We start from the raw sequence: 17,701 nt of genomic DNA, 5'->3' as shown, positions 1-17,701 counted from the left end.
GAAAGAGACCCTGGCGCGGTCGCCCAAACATGCTGCCTCCCCCCCCCAGATGTGAACTACAAGTCCCAGAATCCTCCAGGCGGCGTGGCTGGTGGGCCCTGGAAGCGCCCGGGAGACCCCTCCTCTTCGGAGCCCCACGAGCCCCCGACCGCCCCGCCCCCCGCAAGAGCCGCTTCCACCGGGAAACGGGAATTGTGCAAAGAGGATCCCTCCCCGCTTTTGCCGGCCAGGTTCAGGCGCTGAGGCGGGCCCCACCTGGGCCTCTTCTCTAGGGGCCCCAACATCCCTCCCTGGGGCGGAGGGCGCTCCAAAGACTTGCCGGATTCAACAACTTTGCTTTTTTTCCCCTTTTACTGTGGATTTGAAAATACATAGATAGAACCATAGACAATATATAACTTTCTCTTTGTTTTTCTTTCTGGCCCACAGACACAAATTACACTCAGAATTAACAAAATTCCAAAGCATGATTGAGTCAATGACAACAAAGGAACAAGGGCAAAATTCAAACAGGTTTTTAAAAAAACAAACCAACAGCATTTTTTTTAAACCAGACAAAACATGAACCATAGAAAGTACATGCCAGGAGGCACTTCCAGAATGGATGAAATAAGCTCCCCCCCCCACACACACACAAAGCAGCAGCTGATTTCTATTGGGCAGCAGTTGCTACACATCCACAGCACTTTCTCTTGCTTCCCGAAAACCTCCTGGCATTACTGGGGGCTGCAGAGAGAAGGGGATGGAGAAGCCAAGAGCCTCCACTCGCCTGCATCTCAGCTTCCTGAATGGGGAGGGAGGTCTGGTTATACTTTAGCCCGGATTTAATCTTTTGGGACCCCCTGCCTTAAAGGCAGCTGGTGCCAGTGAGCAAGGCAAGACCCAGAAGCAAAACAGGGAATTCACGCCTCAACGCTCCAAGGAGGCAGAGAAATTAGCAATGCAACCTTTTCTGCCCATCCAGCATGGGGAATTTATTTGTGTGCTACTGTAGGGGTAAAAAAACCAGGCACCTTTGAAATGTTCCTGGCCTTCCCTGCTTTGAAACTTGGATCTCAACTCCTCAACTCCTGGAGTGGGAAGTGCACTAAATGCTCACTTGTGCACACACAGACCCACAGTCACAAGAAGAAAGACTTGTTGCATTCTTCAGCTGTTCCAATTGGCTAATCCCCATCGCCCCAAAATGCATCCAGCACAAAAAATGCAACAGCAAGCAAGGATGAAACTGAAATCAGTTGCTCAAGACTCACTGGCCTTTTGCTGTTCAAAAGGTGTGGTTGTGTGTGCCAACAACTGTCTTGCCTTCCTGCTTCATCCCCCACCCCTTGGAGTTTCCAGTCCTGCCCACGAGCCTTCCCAGCTGTAAATTGGATTAGTTTTATTTTAAGGCAAAGTCAGCAAAAAGGGGTCAGCAATCACCAGGCTGAGCCAGGACAATCCCTATCTGAAAGGAAGCCTTGCCTCCCCCTGCCCTACAAGTCAAGCACGCAGCCCCTCAGCTCGGAGGAATTATCTGGACAGCTGAGGCTGGCACCCACCCTTCTCCCTGGGGGTGGAACTGTCATCGCCCACTGAATAAGCCTCTCAGGGCAGCAAAGAAAGGGAGCGGCTGCCTCTTTCTGCTGAACCTGGCAGGTTACTTATCTCGGGGTGAAAAGGCGGCTTCGAACATGGACTCTGCCCCCTGATAACACGGATGCCCTGGCCAAAGGGGCATAAATTGTTCCCAGATATTTTATGGGAAGCAGTATATCACTTCTGTTATAAATAAAGAGTAATGTTATAAGCTGAGAAAGCTTTCCTCAAATCACTTCCTTTTCAGGACACTGAAGCAGAAGAGAAAAACACCTGTTTCACTGACTCCTTCAACACACACCGGAGGGAGGGAAGTCCTCAAGATCACACAAAGCTCTTGCACTGCATAATCCAGACATCTTTTTTATGCATGGATATGTGTGTGTGTGCATGTGCATGCACACCTGCTCACACACATATATGCATGAGCTACCGTAGTTATCTGTATAATATGTAGCTATATACAAGACAATTTCCTGCTAAAATGTTTACAAGATACATTTTGAGACAGCGACAAAAAATACACCTCTGTTTGCATAGGGATTCATGCACACAGACCTCAGGACACACAGAATTCATAAACATATAAATAATGTCTCCCTTGCATTTGTAACTGTTTCCCCCACATGCGCACACGCACAGATCCTGCTCGCCAAGAGACATCATCCGCTCTCTGCCTTCATCGGCAGCCAGGACCAGGCACAAATTCCTCAGCTGGCCTTTGCAGTCCTACAAGAGTCCCTCCGAAGGGCATAAGCTGCGTTGCCCAAGACACCCTCTCTGTGAGATTCTCTTCTGACCTGAACACACCAGGCCCGCCCAAGGGAATCCTGGGGGGAAACCCAGGGCTAATCTCCTGCCAGGGACTCTGCCGATGGCTCCTTATTAAGAGTTTAGCTGCTGCCCTACAGATTGGGAGGGGGGGTGAGGGTCACCCAAGAGTCACAGCTGGTCTCTACTATGGCATCATCATGTCCAGAATGAAATGCCCCCATCCCCATTGACCAGAAGGTCAATGAAAGCGATTGGCTTAATTTTCTTGTTCAAAAGCAACAAGATTTCCCTTTCAGGAACAGATCACTCACTCAGGATTGTGCTTTTAAGAAAGATCACTAGAGCAATATTCAAAATTCGAAAGCCCAGCACAATTAAAATGCACATTTGCACATATACACACTTGCACACGTACTGGATCTTTTGGGTGTCTAACTGATTATTCAACATTCAACTTTGTCCACCTAAAGCCCAGCGAAAAAGCCCAGAGGAAACACTTTAAAAGATGGGCTTCAAAAATCCAGAAACCTTGGTCTCTAAACGCTCCCTTTTCTGTAAAGTGGGGTGGAGGGAATCAAAGAACGAAAGATTGCCAAGAACGGACCAGGTCGCCTGGGCAGGACTTTTCTTGCGTTCTCACCCAGAACTGTGTCCAGGCGGCATCTCCACACTGAGATGGCCTTGCTGTTCTCAGGACCACAAGAAACAAAAGTATTGTACTGAGAAAACTTGTGGAAGTACAAAGGGAGTCCAATTTGCCTCCTGCTCCTCCCAACATCATCATCTTCCTCCTTAACTAAAAGATGTTTACCTACGATAATATTTCTGCCAAGTGTACTTCCTCCCTGGCTATACAATTTGGAAGTCAGCCACTTCCATTTCCTGAACTAAATTTCCCTGGGATTTGCAGAAGGCAGCCACTTCAACGTTTGAAGCAACTGTAGAAATAGCAGCTAGAAATGAGCCATAATGGCAGACCTCCCTTCCTTTGAAGTCCAGCAAAGACGTTACCCAGAATGGCAGAATGTTCTGCTTAGGTTCAACAGACAATGTTAAATATACATACATATATATCTATATATACCAGAAATGCACACACACATATGCACGCAAGCTAACAGAGGACAGAAGCTTTTAAGAGTTGTTCTTTTTGTTACTTTTCCCTCTCCAAAACGGAATGGGAAGATTAGAAGCCCACAGAGGAACTGCAGCAGCGTTTAGTAGATGGGTCCTTCCGAAGGACGAAAGGGGGGAGCAGCTATGGCTAAACATCTTCTGGCTTGCAGGAAAGCATTTTCACAGCACAGACATGGGAACTTGCTTAGCCCAAACAGAGGCTTTTTCCTGGCAGATTTTGATAGGTTAACGAAACCACATTTTGCTTCTCTTGAAAAACACCTGAGTTTAAAGAAACCAAACCATCAACCCTTCCTTTCTCCCCGAGAAGCCGAGGTCCCTGCTGACTGGTGATTCTGGAGCTGGCCAGGAAGACAAGGCAGAGGCAGGGCTCCAGCAGGACCAGGTGGGCGGCCCTCTTCACCTGCTTCAGAAGGCGGCTGAAGGGGGCCCTTAGAGAAGAATGAGTGGGGGACGTTGATGGGACACGATCCCATGGCAGCCACGGACCGAAAAGATGGAGAAAGGCTTCCCTCTGCTGCTCTGTCAGAAAGAGGAGGTGGGAACCAGGGCAGAAGGTCTCCTTGGAGCAGGGGAGGATGAGAGGCTCCAAGCAGAAGGAGTCTGCCAGACCAGCGCGGGGAGCCAAGTCCATTCTCATGAAAGCAGAAGTCCATCAGTCAATATGGCAGCAGGAATTGGGCTCAAAGGCCTGGGGATGGAGCAGGCCTCCAAGAAGAGCTCGAGGGCAGAGATGGCCCCAAATAGCAGCCCAATCCTGAAGGCGGAGAAGGTCCATCCCAAGCTTGAAGGGCAAGCATCAGCCCGGGCCCTCCAGTGGGGTGGGACAAGATCTGGGGGGAAAGTCCCATACCCCCAACCCACATGCATGGCAGGAAGATCTGAAGAGAGGGGGAAACTAAGGACTGGCCAGTTCCTGCCATCTTCTCCAAGGCCCCCATCTCCCCCTTTGTGCCGGGTCAAACGCCTCGTCCGCCTGACCAAGACGGGGGAGGGAGGGGCTGAGTTCTTTGGTTAAGTGTCAGAAGCGGCTCCTGGGAAGACTGGCGAGGCCAGGCTTTCATCTGCTGCCTTTCCAGGGGGTGAGGCCCAGGGAAGACCCTCCCGGGGTCCCTTGGCATCCTTCATCCTCCAAGGGCAGGAAGGTGAGGGTGGGCAAGGAGCTTCCCAAATCACTTGTTCTCAATCAGCGTCTGGACTTTGGAGACAAGTTCCCGGGCCAGCTGCAAGATCTGCTTGGTGTTGTGCCGCTCAGCCATTTCTGGAAGGGAGAAGAGCAGAGGAAACCTTAGACCAGGGGCCTCCAAAGAAAAGCATAGCTGGCTGGGGAATTCTGGAAGTTGAAGTCCACAAGTCTTAATGTTGCTAGGTTGGGCAGCCCTGCCTTAGGCCGCAGCCGCTGTGGCAGCGGGTGAAAGCAGGCAGTTTCTGCCGGATCCCAGCCCAACAAAACCAAACTGGAACGTCTCTCTGCTGACCAGTAGAGGGTCTCCTATGCCAGGGCCCTCAGCAAAGACCCCAAGCCAGGAAGCCCCCCGTTGAGGCTAGAAGGCTTCCTCTGTGGGGCTCGTACCATTGAAAAACTTGATGATGTCCGTGAAGTCCATGTTGTTCTCCAGAATGATGTCCCGATACACCTCCACCAGGGCGAGGGCGATGAAGAGGCCGTAGCAAGGTGACGAGACCTGACCCGCCGCCCAGATGGTCTCCCAGACAGTGAAGACATCCTCGTAGACCAGCTCTGGGGGGTGGGGGGAGGGGGGAGCAGAAACCGTGGAGCTGCCAGACCCCACACCGGTCCCCAGAAGCCCATCCTTCTTATCCCCCTACCAGGGATTCGCCACACCCCCAGGCCCAGATCACACCCAACCCCCCAGTCAGGAGGACCACTGTGCCCATAAAGCTATGCCAAGCAAAGGGCCCTCCTGCTGAACAGGGCAACCCCTGGCTCCCCAACTGCCAGCCAGCCTCCCTGGGGCCTACCCACCATCCCCTCCCGAACTGGCCCCCAATGGAGCTTCGTGCCACTGCTGGCCTGCTCACCTCGCTTGAAATCCAAGAGGAACCAGCGATAGCAGAAGTAGAAATGGGTGTAATCCCCATTTTGGTGCATCAGTTCGAAGAGCTCAGAGTCCAGAATCTGCCAGAAAAGCACATTTGGGTCTGGGGGAGAGGACAGCCAGGCCACAGCACCCTCTGCCCCACCGGTCCTTTCAGGAGGGTCCAGTTCAGCTGCCCCCCCCGACTCCCCCACTGGAATGTCCCACCGGGACTGAAGCCCCTTCTCTCCTCTCCCCATCCCACCAAAAAGCCTTTCCTGTTGAACGCCTGCCTGTTTGAGAGGAACAGCCCCTCCCCCATCCCTTAAAGCCAGGCCAGGCAGGCCACGAGGGACCCGGCGTGAGGATCGGCCAGCTTCCCCTCCGTACCTGGATGAGCGACCGCATGTTGGCAAAGTGGCTGTCCATGGCTCCTCCGTGGGGGAAGTTCTGATTCATCCTCTTCATCAGCTCCGTGAAGCAGCTGAAGGCCAGGGCTTCTGCCGAAGGAGAGGAAAGAAGCCACGTCGAGGACCCCCCTCCCTCTGCCCAGCCCCCTGCTGCTGGCACAGAGCCCCCAGCCCCATCTCCAGCCACATGGGTGCCAGTTGTGGCCCTCTCCCCTGAGACCACAGCCTGCCAGCCCCAGATGTGAGGCTCTCTTCTCCCAATCCAAGGGCCCCAAGGTCTTTCCTTTCCAGTCATTTCTCCTCGGAGCCCCTCAATCCCCCCCCCAATGGATCTCAGGCCACTGCAAGAGGACCTCTGCCACTCCCAGGCCACCGAGGGCCACAGAGCCACTCACCCTCGTCCAGGATGACAAGCAGAGGAGCCAGCAAGTCACACATGCCCTGGACATAGCCCACGTCAATATGGTGCCAGATGTAGCTGCAGGGAGGAGGGAGACACCGTGAGGAGCTGCCCAGAGGTCAGCTGGGGGGGGGAAGAGGGAGAGGGAGGCTCTGCAGCAGACCCTCACCTGCACATGACGTTCCGCAGCTTCTCCAGGTTGGCCGGGGAGAAGTACCAGTAGTTCCGGTCACATCTCTGCACATCCTTCTCAATCCGGTGCAGGTTGACCGTGTAGAGATCCAGCAGCTCTGGCTACGAGGCAGAGATTGAGGGGAGACCAATTGAAAGGAGCCCAGAGCCGCACCTGTCAAAGGTTGGGGAGGACCATTTGTGATCCCCCCCCCCCGGTCAGGGGTGAAATGCTCCCAGCTCGGACCGGATCACCCGATCCGGTAGCAATGGAGGCAGGTGGTTTGGAGAACCAGTAGCAAAAATCCCTCCCTCCCCCTGCCCATGCCCAGCTGAGCCACGCGATCATCAGAGGCTTTTTATTTTAATTTTAAAAGCATTTCTTCTACAACCTCTTTGGCCGAAAAAATGCCTTTAAAAGTAAAAAAAAAGCCTCTGATGATTCTGCGGCTCAGCTGGGATCGTCAGAGCCTTTTAAAAGCATTTTTTTCTATAACCTCTTCATCTAAAGAGGTTGTAGAAAAAAATGCTTTTAAAGGCTCTGACGATCCCGGCTGAGTTGCCTGATGGTCAGTCTTTTAAAAGCATGTTTTTACAACCTCTTTGGCCGAAGAGGTTGTAGAAAAAATTCTTTTAAAAGTAAAAAAAAAAAAAGTTAGCCATGCCCACCCAGTCACATTATCCCCCACCAAGCCACGCCCACAGAACTGGTAGTAACAAATTTTACATTTCACCAATGCCCCACGTGCTACCCATCTCATTTGCTCCAGGAGGACTCCGGTTCTCACAAGCCCCACCGGGGTAAAACACAGGGGGTCCTCGACCTCTGACCTTATTTCAGAAGGGCAGAAAACACCCAATTCCTCTGCAAAGAAAAGGAGCTCACTGAGTAGGTCACCCCTGAGGAGGAGACGGGGGAGACTTCGCTCAAGGTGAGGTCGGTGACAGCCAGCGAATGCGACTCCAGGGTCGGGTAGAGGCTCTCCATCTCGGGCTCTTCCGACAGGTCGTCTTCACTCCCCATTGAATTCGGCTGCTCTGCACTGGGCAGGGCCCAGCGGTCAGCCACGGAGAGGGCTCCCTCCTCTTTCCCGGGCAGCTCCTGGCCCATCCCGATGAAGGCATCCAGGGTCCTGGCAGCAGAGACTTCTCCCTGGGGCCCTTCTGCCTCCCCCTTGCCGTCCAGGGGCGTACTCTCCATGGCAGGCGGGGGCCCTTCCCCACTGGTCTGGGCTGCCCCCCCTTTTCCCCCCTCCGGCCAGCTCTCTTCGGTGCTGAAGCTCTGCTCGGAATAGGCCGAGGCGACGGAGAAGTTCTGGGAGGAAGGGTGGCCGGAGTCAGGGGAGCAGGAGCCAGCCTCGGGGACCCCCTCATTGGGCAGAGCCGCTCGCCTGCCAGCCTCCAGCTTCATCTCTGTTTCCGTCTGCTCCAGCTCCTCCACCGATTCAAATACCTGACAAAAGACAAAAAGTGCCCACAAACCGTAATGCTGCTCTCTGGTTCCTCAGGGAAGCCTAGGCTGCCTGGTGGGGTCGGCAGCTCTCCCCAAAGGCTCCCCCCAACAAGGAGGGGACCCCTTCCTCACCTGGGTGCTGCCGCTGGAGTCGCTCTGCAGCCGGCTGAGATTCTGAGGGCCAAAACTGCTACTCTGGGAAGACTGCAAGTGGGGTGGGGGGAGGAGGAGGGGGCGGCATCAGTCGGCTGGGCTCTTCCACGTGGACAGAGGGAAGGCTCAAACAGGACAAGCACCACCACTACCCCTGTTTCTGGCCCGGCCCATTTCCAAAGGTGGGCGGGGTAAAGAAGTGGACCGTGGCCAGGCCAAACCTGCCCATTGCATTCAATGGCTTAAAGGGAGCCCTTTTGCTGGCAACCCCTGGGGACGCCCCTGGAGATGCTCACGCCGTTGCTGACAGTGGAGTCGCGGTGCCTGAGGGGCCCCACGTGGGAGTCCAGGCTGGCCGCCGAGGAGCACTTGGCCAGGGCCGCTGCGTGTGACTCCTTCTCCCGCTGCCGGACGATGGCCTCGCAGCCCAGCCACTCAGCCATGGTTTGCTCGTAGTGGGCGCGGGTCTGCAGATCCACCTGCCGACAAGAGAGACGGGGGGATAGCACGGCAGGAGCCCCCAAAGACCCCCGGATGGAGAACCAAACGAACGAGGGCTCAGCAGAAGAAGATTCTGTTTGGAAGCCCTTCCACTGACTCTTAGCATAAAAGCTCTGGGGGTGGGGGGTGGGGGGCAGAATGCACCTTTGTTTCATTTTGAAGAACAACTCGGGGCCCCAAACATTTTCAACCAGGCTCACCTCTTTCCTCTCGGCTTCCAACATCCCAAACTGATAATGTCCTAGCAGGAAGGGCCAGACGGATTTCCGGATCTCATGCTGGATTCCTCCGAAGTAGACCAGCCGAAGAAGCTCCTTCTCCTCATACCTCTGTGGAGAAAGTGCAGTTGAAACAGGCTGGAGGGGGGTGCAGGGGTGGGAGAGGAGGGGGTCCACTGGGGGCATCTCTCTACCGTGCCATCCTGGAGAAACCTCTCCCAGATCTCCGCCGTCAGCCCCGAGCTGGCATTGCAGGGCACCTCAGGAGACACGATGGCGTGGTTGACCAGTGCCGAGAGGTGCGTCCGGACGGTGGAAAGGTGTCGGCAGTAGGCCAGCCCTGGAACAGAGGAAGCAGAAGGAGCAAGAGAGGCTCCCCAAAATGCAAACCGCTCCCCTCCCCCCACCCTCCTAGAGACTCCAGTTCATCACCATGAAGGATGGAAAGAAGACGCTGGATGCCCCAATTAGACCCAGAGCTGTATTTTCATTGCTCAGGGATCCAGAAGGAAGCCGTGGCTCGGCCTTGAAAGATCTCATCGTGGGAAATACTCACAGCCATAAAATGCCCGAGAGACGATTTGGTACTTCATGTTGTCACACAGCAGTTTCAGGGGGGCTCTGCAAAGAGAGAGAGGAGGGGGCCAAGTCCCCTTTCTTGAACCTGCTTCTTAGATGCCAAACTGAAGAGCAAGGAGAGTCTGGGCTGTTTCTTCTCCCTCCCTCCCTCCCTCCCTATCCCCCCCCCACTTTTTTTTAAAGGAGGCGCTTCAATGTGTCCCATAAAGGTGCCATGCTCCTCCTCACTCAGGGCTGAAGCTCAATCCTGCCACCCCTCTTCAGGGTTTGCAGCCATGCCATTCTTTATCTCGCCTCCCGCAAAGCAGAAGGCCACCAGGCTGCCCAATTCAGGTAGCAGAGGGGCTTCGTCCTTGTTGCAGGGAATGGTGATGCTTGCAAGCCCCATCGTGCCAGGCAGACCCTCGTTTTCGGCTCCCTTCGTTCCCGGGATCCCCCAGCCCCACCCCTGAGGCCGCTTTGCCTCCTTCACCTTTCGTGGTTGCAGCCATTCGACAGGCCGTTCTCGCTGGATGCCCCCTGGGTGCAAGAAGAACAGGAGGCCTTGCGGGCGCTTGGCTGCCACATGGAGGGGAGGGCACTCCCGGGTGCGTCCATCAGATCCTGGGCAGCTGCAAGAGCCGGAAACGGGCTGTTAATATTGCGCAGGAAGGAAGAAGCAGCGCCATTTCAGGAGCAGAGAAAGAAAGAAAGCAAGGAAAAAGCATCCCTGGAAAGATTGGGGCGCCCATCAGGCCGAGGCTTTGATCATCATCCAATCATCCCCGCAAGGCTTTGGAGGCAAAGTCAGGGAAGGAAGACCCACAGGAAACGCGTCCCGCAAGCCTGGAGACACCCTCAGGGAAAACACCAGAGGGCAGCAGAGCGCAAGGCTCTCCTTTACGCTAAGCATCCCGCAAGCATCTCAACCAGGACCCTGGAACTGGGCCGGCTTTGTCTGCCTCTTGAAGCAAGGGCTGCTATCAGAGGAGGCTGGCGAGACCCCGACTCAGAGGCCCACCACGCCTCTTCAACTCTCCCACTTGCTTCTCCTCTTGCAAAGCAACCGGGAGCCAGAAATTAACTTGGATTGAGAGGCTGCTACTATCCAAGATTAAATCATTCCACCATTTGGTTGCAAGGAAAGGCGGGGGGGGGGACAGTTTGCCCTGCTTTGCTTGTTCTCTCAAACCTTAAGCAGCTTCTGTTTGCTGACGCAGACTTATTTCTCTGTTATGCTGCATGGCTGAATTTCTAATACTCTTTGTAAACCACCATGGAGACCTATGGGGGGAATCCCTTCAGTAATATAATCGATTTTTGCTGGATTTCTAGATGTGCTAGAGACGGGTTAATCTGAGCTGATCTCAAAGACTGGATAGGATGCTGAAGCGTTTTGTTCTAAGCAATAGGTGTAACCTCTAAGGCTCAACCATGGCAATTCCCGCACCAGGGCCAGAGAATTCAGCCCAGCGTCATTTCACCAGGTGGCAATGAGGTGTCCTGAATCACCCAGCAAAACTGCAAAAGAAGCCAGAATTCAGCCAGAATTGAGGGCCCAACAAAACAGAACCGCCTTGTTTGAGGAACAAGGAAGGGGAGTGCAAAACTCAGGAAGAGACTGACAGGGATCAAAGAAGGGAAGTTTGCAAAGTCAAGAGCTTGGCCTGTGATGGCATCTGAAGTGGGCGAGAGAACCCCTCCGAAGATCATCTTCCCCTGAGCCCATCGCTTTCCCTTCTTCCATCTATCTTCCCGTCTTCGTGCCTCAACTTGAGCGGCAGGAATATTCATTCCCTTTGCTGAGCTGATTAAATCAACACCCTTAGGTGTGCCACAGAGAATCATCTTATTTTTTCTAATTCCCTATGTGAGGAATCTTTTTATTTGGAGCTGTTTTAGTGAAGGCAAATCGAGGTAGTGAAGTTAGTTAGGTCACTCCAATTGCAATATTGCCAGGAATAAAAGTCCCAGCTCTGTCTCTTCTTCCCTCTTAGGTTTTCTGCCTCTGAAGCAGGAACGGTGGGCTGAGGAGGAACACCCCCCCCCACAAAGGGGACGGAGAGACGGTCCCTGCCTTGCCAAGCCACGAATGCCACCACAGGCAACAAACTGCCCAGCCTCAAGGCTTCCCCCCCCCAGTGGGTGAATGGAACATTACAGCAGTGCTGTCTGGACTCGGAGTTGGTGGGGGAAGGAAGGGGGCCCCCAGAAAGACTCAGGGGCCATTTGGGGATCACCACAACTTTGCCAGGGATCCGGGCCATCCAAGTCGCCTCTTGCCCAGAAGCACCAGCGCTGGCAGAGGTGAGGGCAAGGCAAGAGCCGTTAACCACAGCTGAAGAAGCAGAAAAGGGGAAATATAAAAATGGACCCCAACCATCCTACTTAAAAAAAAAAATCACCCAGAAAGAGTTTCAACATTTATCTAAGTGAACGTCCCTTCTTCTATTTAGCAGGCTCTCGAGGACGGTGGAAGAGGCAAACTTCTTGGAATTATAAAATTTCCCCCAAAAGAAAGCATCGGAAAAGTGATCTGAGCTCACTTTTCTGAGCCTCCCGCCCTCTGCCCCCCCCTGCTCCCCGTAAACCCCTCAAACTCTCGGCTTTTACAGGTTCCCTCTTTTGCAAGAGAGCCACAAATGACTGAGTGTGTTGGATCATGAAATGCCCCTCAGCTGCTCTGCCACCACAGATCCTTCTCGCCCCCAAAACAATGCCCGTTTTTTCCACTGTAGCAAGCATTCAAGGCAGCTGACAAAATAAATCAATTCAGAAATGTTTCGTGTTAAAATAATAGTAAAACGGGTTGCATTTCTGAACCGTGTGGCTAGGAGGTATCCCAAACCTTTGGGGAAGAACCGTCTGCTGCTCCTGGCGAGCCACCCTTACCGAAGTCTTGGATGCCTGGATAGAGGATCCGGAAGACGTAATCCGTGGCCTCCTCTTCTTCCCTGTCCGAGGAAGACTCTGGGGGTCCCTGCAGGTTGCGCTTCTTCAGCCTTGGGAACACTTTCCCCTTTGGGAAGCAAAGACGGAAGCGGAAACCTCTCAGCTCTCTCTGCGGGTGCATCTGGACCAGCCCAACGAAAGCCAGGAAGAATGCCGCAGCCGATGCCCGGGGGCATCTGGGTAAAGCCAAGGCCCTTCTTCCTGCCTCTGGCATTCAGGCAACCCCGAAGAGGCTCCAGCTGCTGGACTGGCACCTTGGATAACAGGCAGGGCAGCCCGTTCAGACAAGAGGCACTCTGCATCTGCCCACACCCGGCTGCAGGGCTGCGGCTCCCCCCCAGCCTCACCTTCCCCCTTTGTGACCAGAGAGGGGGATCCAGCTGGCCGTGGGGCAGCAGGCCATTTTCCAGGCAGGAGAGGAACTGAAGCAGATGCCCTCCCTTCGGGAACCTCAGGGGAGGGCGCTGGATGCCATCTTGGCTGACCAGGACGACGGTGCCCCCACTGTCTACTGTTGCCAAGAGGGAGCATAGAAGGACACAAGAAGAGGGCAGGGTGAGGAGCAGATTTGGCCAAAGGGAGCCCCACAGAAACTGGGCTACTTCAAACAGGCACAGCCTCTCCCCACCCCCAAGCAAAGGCAGGAGTGGGCTCAAGGCTTCCCCCTCTCCCCCTGGGCAAGAGAGGGCAATCTCAGAGCTGCGGAGGGCTAGTTCCAGGCCAGGGCAGCCGCCACCTTACCATGCTGGTGGCAGTGCAGGTAGACAATCTCTTCCAGGCGAATGGTCATGGCGTAGTCCCAGTACACGCTGCAGAGGGAAGCAGCAGTACCTGGCAAGGGCACCTTAACAGGGACGCCCTCCCCCCAGATTGCTGAAGCATTCAAAGGGCCCGACTGAGCCAGGGAGGGAAGCGCAAGCCAGGTTCACTCGGCCTGTGAATTCCTCTCGCATCAAACGCAGGAAAGAGGCCGTGGGGGAGACCCGCGAAAGAGCGCAGGAGGACACCCACCTTTTCTCGTAGTCCAGGTCTCCCACGGAGCCATTCATCAGCTGGTTTGGGGTCCACTTCAGCGCCATGACGTCGGCCGTCTGATGAAGCGATAAGTAGCCCGGAATGGCTTCCATGTCGTCTCGCTATCAGGAGAGGGAAAACAGGAGACAGAGCCGGCTTATGATATTGTTTCCCTAGTGAGTAAATTTTCAGCATCCAGAAACTGTGCAGCTTCACAATCTGAAGAAGGTTCTGGAAAACCTGCAATGCTCTTTGGAAAGGATGTTGCTCTCTCACCGCTTCTCTTGCCTCTTGCGAAGAACTCCACAAACAAACAAAAAGTCCCCAAACTTGCAGGCGGCATCGGAGGCACCCAGGGAAGGCAAGGCACCCACAAGGCCTCCTTGAGGTCAGGCGACTCAACTGACCCCTTCCGGGCTACTCACCGGCTGCACCAAGACGTTGTTCTTGCCGTACAGGAGGGTGGCCCTGGAGTTCTGGTGCAGCGACTCTACGTAATCCCTAGCGGACAAGGAGGGCCGGTCATCCATGCTGCCACTGGAGTGCCTTTTCTGGATCTAGAGACCAAAGCGGGGGAAATCGCAATCTTACTTTTCCAAATAATTGGACTAGTCAATTTGGGTGCCCAAGTCTAACCAGACTGACGTTCCCAACTGAATTGTTGCCACACTCTCTCTTTACCCCTTTTTTGCACTTTTGAATCCCAGTGGGATCTTGCCAGGCAGCCTCCCTCTTTCCCCCCAGAGCCACCTGGTTCAGGGATTGAGACCTACGCAGAGCGCAGGGCGCTTGGTGGGCGAGTCTTGCCGGCAATGGGAGCTGTGGATCCGGTGTCTTTGGACCAGCTCGTCTGCTGAGGGATCGGTCCAGAAGTGATCAGCTGTCTTCATCTTAGTGTACTCCAAGGCACAAGGACCCACTGTGGGTGCAGGAAAAGGGAGAACCGGGTACAGAGAGAGTGACAAGAGAGTGAGCCCCCCAGACTCACATTCCCCTCCTTCAGTTCACCAGCTTTCTACATGTCAAGACCCTCTGGATGGGTGTGGATTGCAACCCCCTGGGATGTCCACCAAGCCTCCAGCCCCTTACCCAGCAGAGAAGCCAGGATTGGTCCATCCACTGGATCCATGAGTAAAGCCTCCTTCTCATAGTATTTGCTGCAGGTGGGGGGGAAGACACAAAAGGGTTACAGTTGGATAGACGTGAGAAGAAGATGGCAGCAGTGCCCAGGACTGCCAGCCAAGTGGCAGCGTCAGGGTGGAGGAGACCTTCACCTGCTGTTTTCCACCAGGTAGTGCACAATTTTGTCCAGGACCTTCTCAAAAAGCGCCGTCCGGATCCAGAGGTGCTTGACTGCTTGTGGGGAGAGGCTGGGGGGCTTTGGAGCTTTGCGAGCGCTTTCCTGCAAGTTGGAGCCCTGGTTTCGCCTGGAAGGGGGCAGAGAAGGAGGACCCCCACATTCACCATCACTGGAGGATCACACCCCTCCCCAAATCAAAGGTTTTATCTTTTGGGGGAACCTATTTTTTACGTGTGTATTTTACCTGTCTGATACACACAGGTGCCCCACCAAATCCAAACTGAACCAGATTTTGATGGAAGGCCATTAGGAAACCTCAACCAGTGGACAAGATGGGGAATTTGAACCCAGATCACAGGGGCTTCTGATAGAAATCCCTTCCATACTTTGACTGAGAAAACAGCACCTTCCACAGGGCCACCTGGAACTGACTCAATTTATAGAAGACTCCACTTTTCTAAATTACCATCAAACTAAAGGCAAAAAAACCCTCTACTGCGAAGGGGTGCAGGAACTGAAAGGATGGCTTGGATTGACCCCCGCTCCCCCCCATACCCAGCGCTCAGCACCAGCCAGCCAGACAGACAGACAGCCAAAGCAGGACTGAGTTGATCCAACATTAGTGCATCTCTCAGCATCAGCCAGGCCGCAAAGCACCCAAACCCGATTGCTCCCCCACACGTTTTCCAAGCGCAGCTACTACGGCTCACGTGCTCTCGATGAGCTGCTCCAGGTCTTGCACTTTCCGGGAGAGCTCCTCGGCCGGTGGGAAACTCTTGCCCACCTTCATAAACAGGGCAGCCATCTTGTTGCTCCGCAGGAAACCAGCTGCCCGGCGCTTGAGTCCGTGAAGGACGCAGGCTTCGACCGCGGCTGGAAAGAAAAGCCCCAAATCTGAGAGGCCCCCATGAAACGAGGAATCTGGCTGGAGGCATAACTCACCCGTGGAATGGCCACTTAGCCAGCCAGACCCTCCCTTCAGAAACCGCCTTTCCCCCTGGACAGGCTGGAGACTTCTTGGGTCCAGCAATGGCCTCCTCCAAGGAGACCCCCTCTCTCCGTGAAGGCTGTGGGTCAAGATTAAGAGCTCGGCTGTCCTTCTGAACACACCAACATTTCTTAAAGCCTTTGGAAGACCCACAGACCCACATACACACACACTTTGCTGCTTTCCTACCCAGCTTCTCCTCCTGAGCATTGGGCAAAGATGGCTCACTGTTCAGTGTCTTTAGTACTTACAGTACTCCTAATTGTAACAATAACTTTTTATATTCAGCTTTTGTTTTTAAACCCTGCTAACTGCCTAGGGTGCTCCCTGAAGGTGGAGTGCAAGTCAAATAAATAGGTTTCTTTTCTTGGCTCTCCTTTGTACCCCTGGTGCCAGGTACAGATGCAGCCACAGACAATGAGCTATTGACTTTCAGGTCAAACTCAGAGAAGCCAATCATTTGCCTGCAAGGAGCTTGCTTGCCTGCATGGCAGCCAACACCAGGAGCTCAGGTAGGCCCACCGACCAGGTGAAAGACACACACACACACAGAGAGAGAGAAAAGGCCTGGATTGATCCATCTTACCGCAGAAAGAAATGATATGGCTGCTGTCCTCGTGCACAAACTTCCTTGTGACGGCTTCCTCCATTATTTGCTTTACCTGCAAAAAACAAAATTCAGAGAAAATGGATAAGTGAAAAGAGATTTCTCTGCTAAGCCTAATTTAAGGCCAACATTTGAGGAGGAAAATACGCACTGGAGATGCAAGAACTGAGGTGCCTCTAGATATTCCTAATGGTGGCCCCCAACCCTATTTCCCCAACCTGTCATTTTAGCAAAAGACAAGCACTTTTCCCCCTAGCCACGTTGAAGCAATCAGCGCTGAACTGAATTTTCTTGTGGTTCAGGAAACTCCTGGTTTGAATGAAGGACTTTAGAGACCAGCGAAATCTGTCATTTGCTATCCAACCTTCTTTGTTGCTTTGTGAAAAAGGCCAGCAGAGAGACTGAGCGGCCCCACCTTAGCCAAGCTCACATACTGCAGCAAACCACAGTTGCCTGAATGAATCACAGCTACTAGGCATAAACCCACAGTGCACAAATGATGTTGGGCTATTAAGGCAATGTGTGAACTCAGCAAAACCCTCTCTCTGCAGGCGTGTTTCAGAACTGCATCCAGTATAGTCCTTCCAAAGAGAGGAAGGGGAGAAAAATGGGCCCAGAGCAGAGCCCAGGGCCCGTCTCTTGAGGGCCAGCTGAGGAGCAAAGGGGAGGCGTCCCCTCAGAGGTCCATATTCCTCGAAATGACCTTTGTTTTGAGATGATCTGCAGGATGCAGCTGTGGGAGAGTGCAAAGGATTTAAAGCCATTAATCAGCAGGAAGGGAAATGAAGGAGACAACCAAGCTCCCCTGCCTTTTGCAGCCTCAAGTCCCAGCTCCTCTACTGTGACATCAAGGCCTGGTCACACGAGCCCAAGGTTGCTTTGCAGCAGGGGAAAAGAGATGCGGGGAGGGCGATTTGGGGGGAAAGTGACCAGCCAGACCTCACACAGTGAAGCCTGATGGGCTGAATGATGCTCCAAGACCAAGCCAGGAGCGCAGACAGCAGTTTCCCTACAACCTAGCTGGAATCAAACCGATCCGGAAGGGTTCTGTAGCCTCCTCCTCCTCCCTGGCCATTTATTCGGCCATTTATTCTGGGCACAGCATCCCTTCTCATTGCTATGGCAACCTTAGTGAAAGGGAGGGTGGGAGGGGCGTTCTGCATCCCATGGGCTGGAGAACTTCCCCGGCAGCCCCTCCCTGAGGCCATGGCCCTCGTCTCCTGCACCAGGCAGAATCCTGCATTCCACCTGAAGAGAGAGGGCAGGCCAGGGGAGGCCAGGCGAAAGGAAAGGAGCAGCAGGCCCAGGATGTTCAGAGCAAGCACGCAGGGCCAGCAGTGGCCTCTCCAGCAGCAGATACCTCCCAAAAGCCACACAAGGGACCCGGGCTTCAGACCAGCGCAAGATGCAGCAGGATGGCCAGGCTCCTGGTTCCAGCCTCAGGCTGA

The 17,701-nt window shown here is 54.0% G+C and overlaps 1 protein-coding gene across 1 annotated transcript; it reads right to left on the bottom strand.

Annotated features, from left to right (window-relative positions):
• Positions 1 to 334: 334 nt before the first annotated feature.
• SGSM1 (small G protein signaling modulator 1) lies at positions 335 to 16,302 on the bottom strand. The gene is made up of 23 exons (XM_070951383.1): positions 16,233 to 16,302; positions 15,369 to 15,531; positions 14,633 to 14,785; positions 14,448 to 14,515; positions 14,132 to 14,277; positions 13,784 to 13,915; positions 13,356 to 13,480; positions 13,086 to 13,153; positions 12,692 to 12,855; positions 12,285 to 12,411; positions 9,886 to 10,024; positions 9,391 to 9,455; positions 9,029 to 9,174; positions 8,817 to 8,945; positions 8,412 to 8,594; positions 8,095 to 8,166; positions 7,396 to 7,962; positions 6,508 to 6,632; positions 6,334 to 6,416; positions 5,919 to 6,028; positions 5,533 to 5,629; positions 5,063 to 5,230; positions 335 to 4,750 (listed from the first exon to the last, which is right to left on the bottom strand). Exons 1-23 carry the CDS (start codon positions 16,294 to 16,296, stop codon positions 4,662 to 4,664), a joined length of 3,183 nt encoding a protein of 1,060 aa, XP_070807484.1. The 5' UTR covers positions 16,297 to 16,302; the 3' UTR covers positions 335 to 4,661.
• Between the last annotated feature and the right edge of the window lie 1,399 nt (positions 16,303 to 17,701).

The sequence above is a fragment of the Pituophis catenifer genome, unplaced genomic scaffold, assembly GCF_029215685.1.
Source record: "Pituophis catenifer annectens isolate HBS135680 unplaced genomic scaffold, rPitCat1.0.hap2 SCAF_10, whole genome shotgun sequence".
NCBI lineage: Eukaryota > Metazoa > Chordata > Lepidosauria > Squamata > Colubridae > Pituophis > Pituophis catenifer.
This window is presented reverse-complemented; position numbering and strand designations above follow the sequence as displayed.

Excerpts from the sequence above, each read along its gene's own strand:
- SGSM1 (XM_070951383.1), bottom strand. The coding sequence starts at position 16,296 with ATGGAGGAAGCCGTCACAAGGAAGTTTGTGCACGAGGACAGCAGCCAT. Across the intron at positions 9,456-9,885 it reads AATGGCTGCAACCACGAAAG|AGCCCCCCTGAAACTGCTGT; the intron begins GTGAAGGAGGCA and ends CTCTCTTTGCAG. Across the intron at positions 5,231-5,532 it reads CCTCTTGGATTTCAAGCGAG|AGCTGGTCTACGAGGATGTC; the intron begins GTGAGCAGGCCA and ends CCCACCCCCCAG.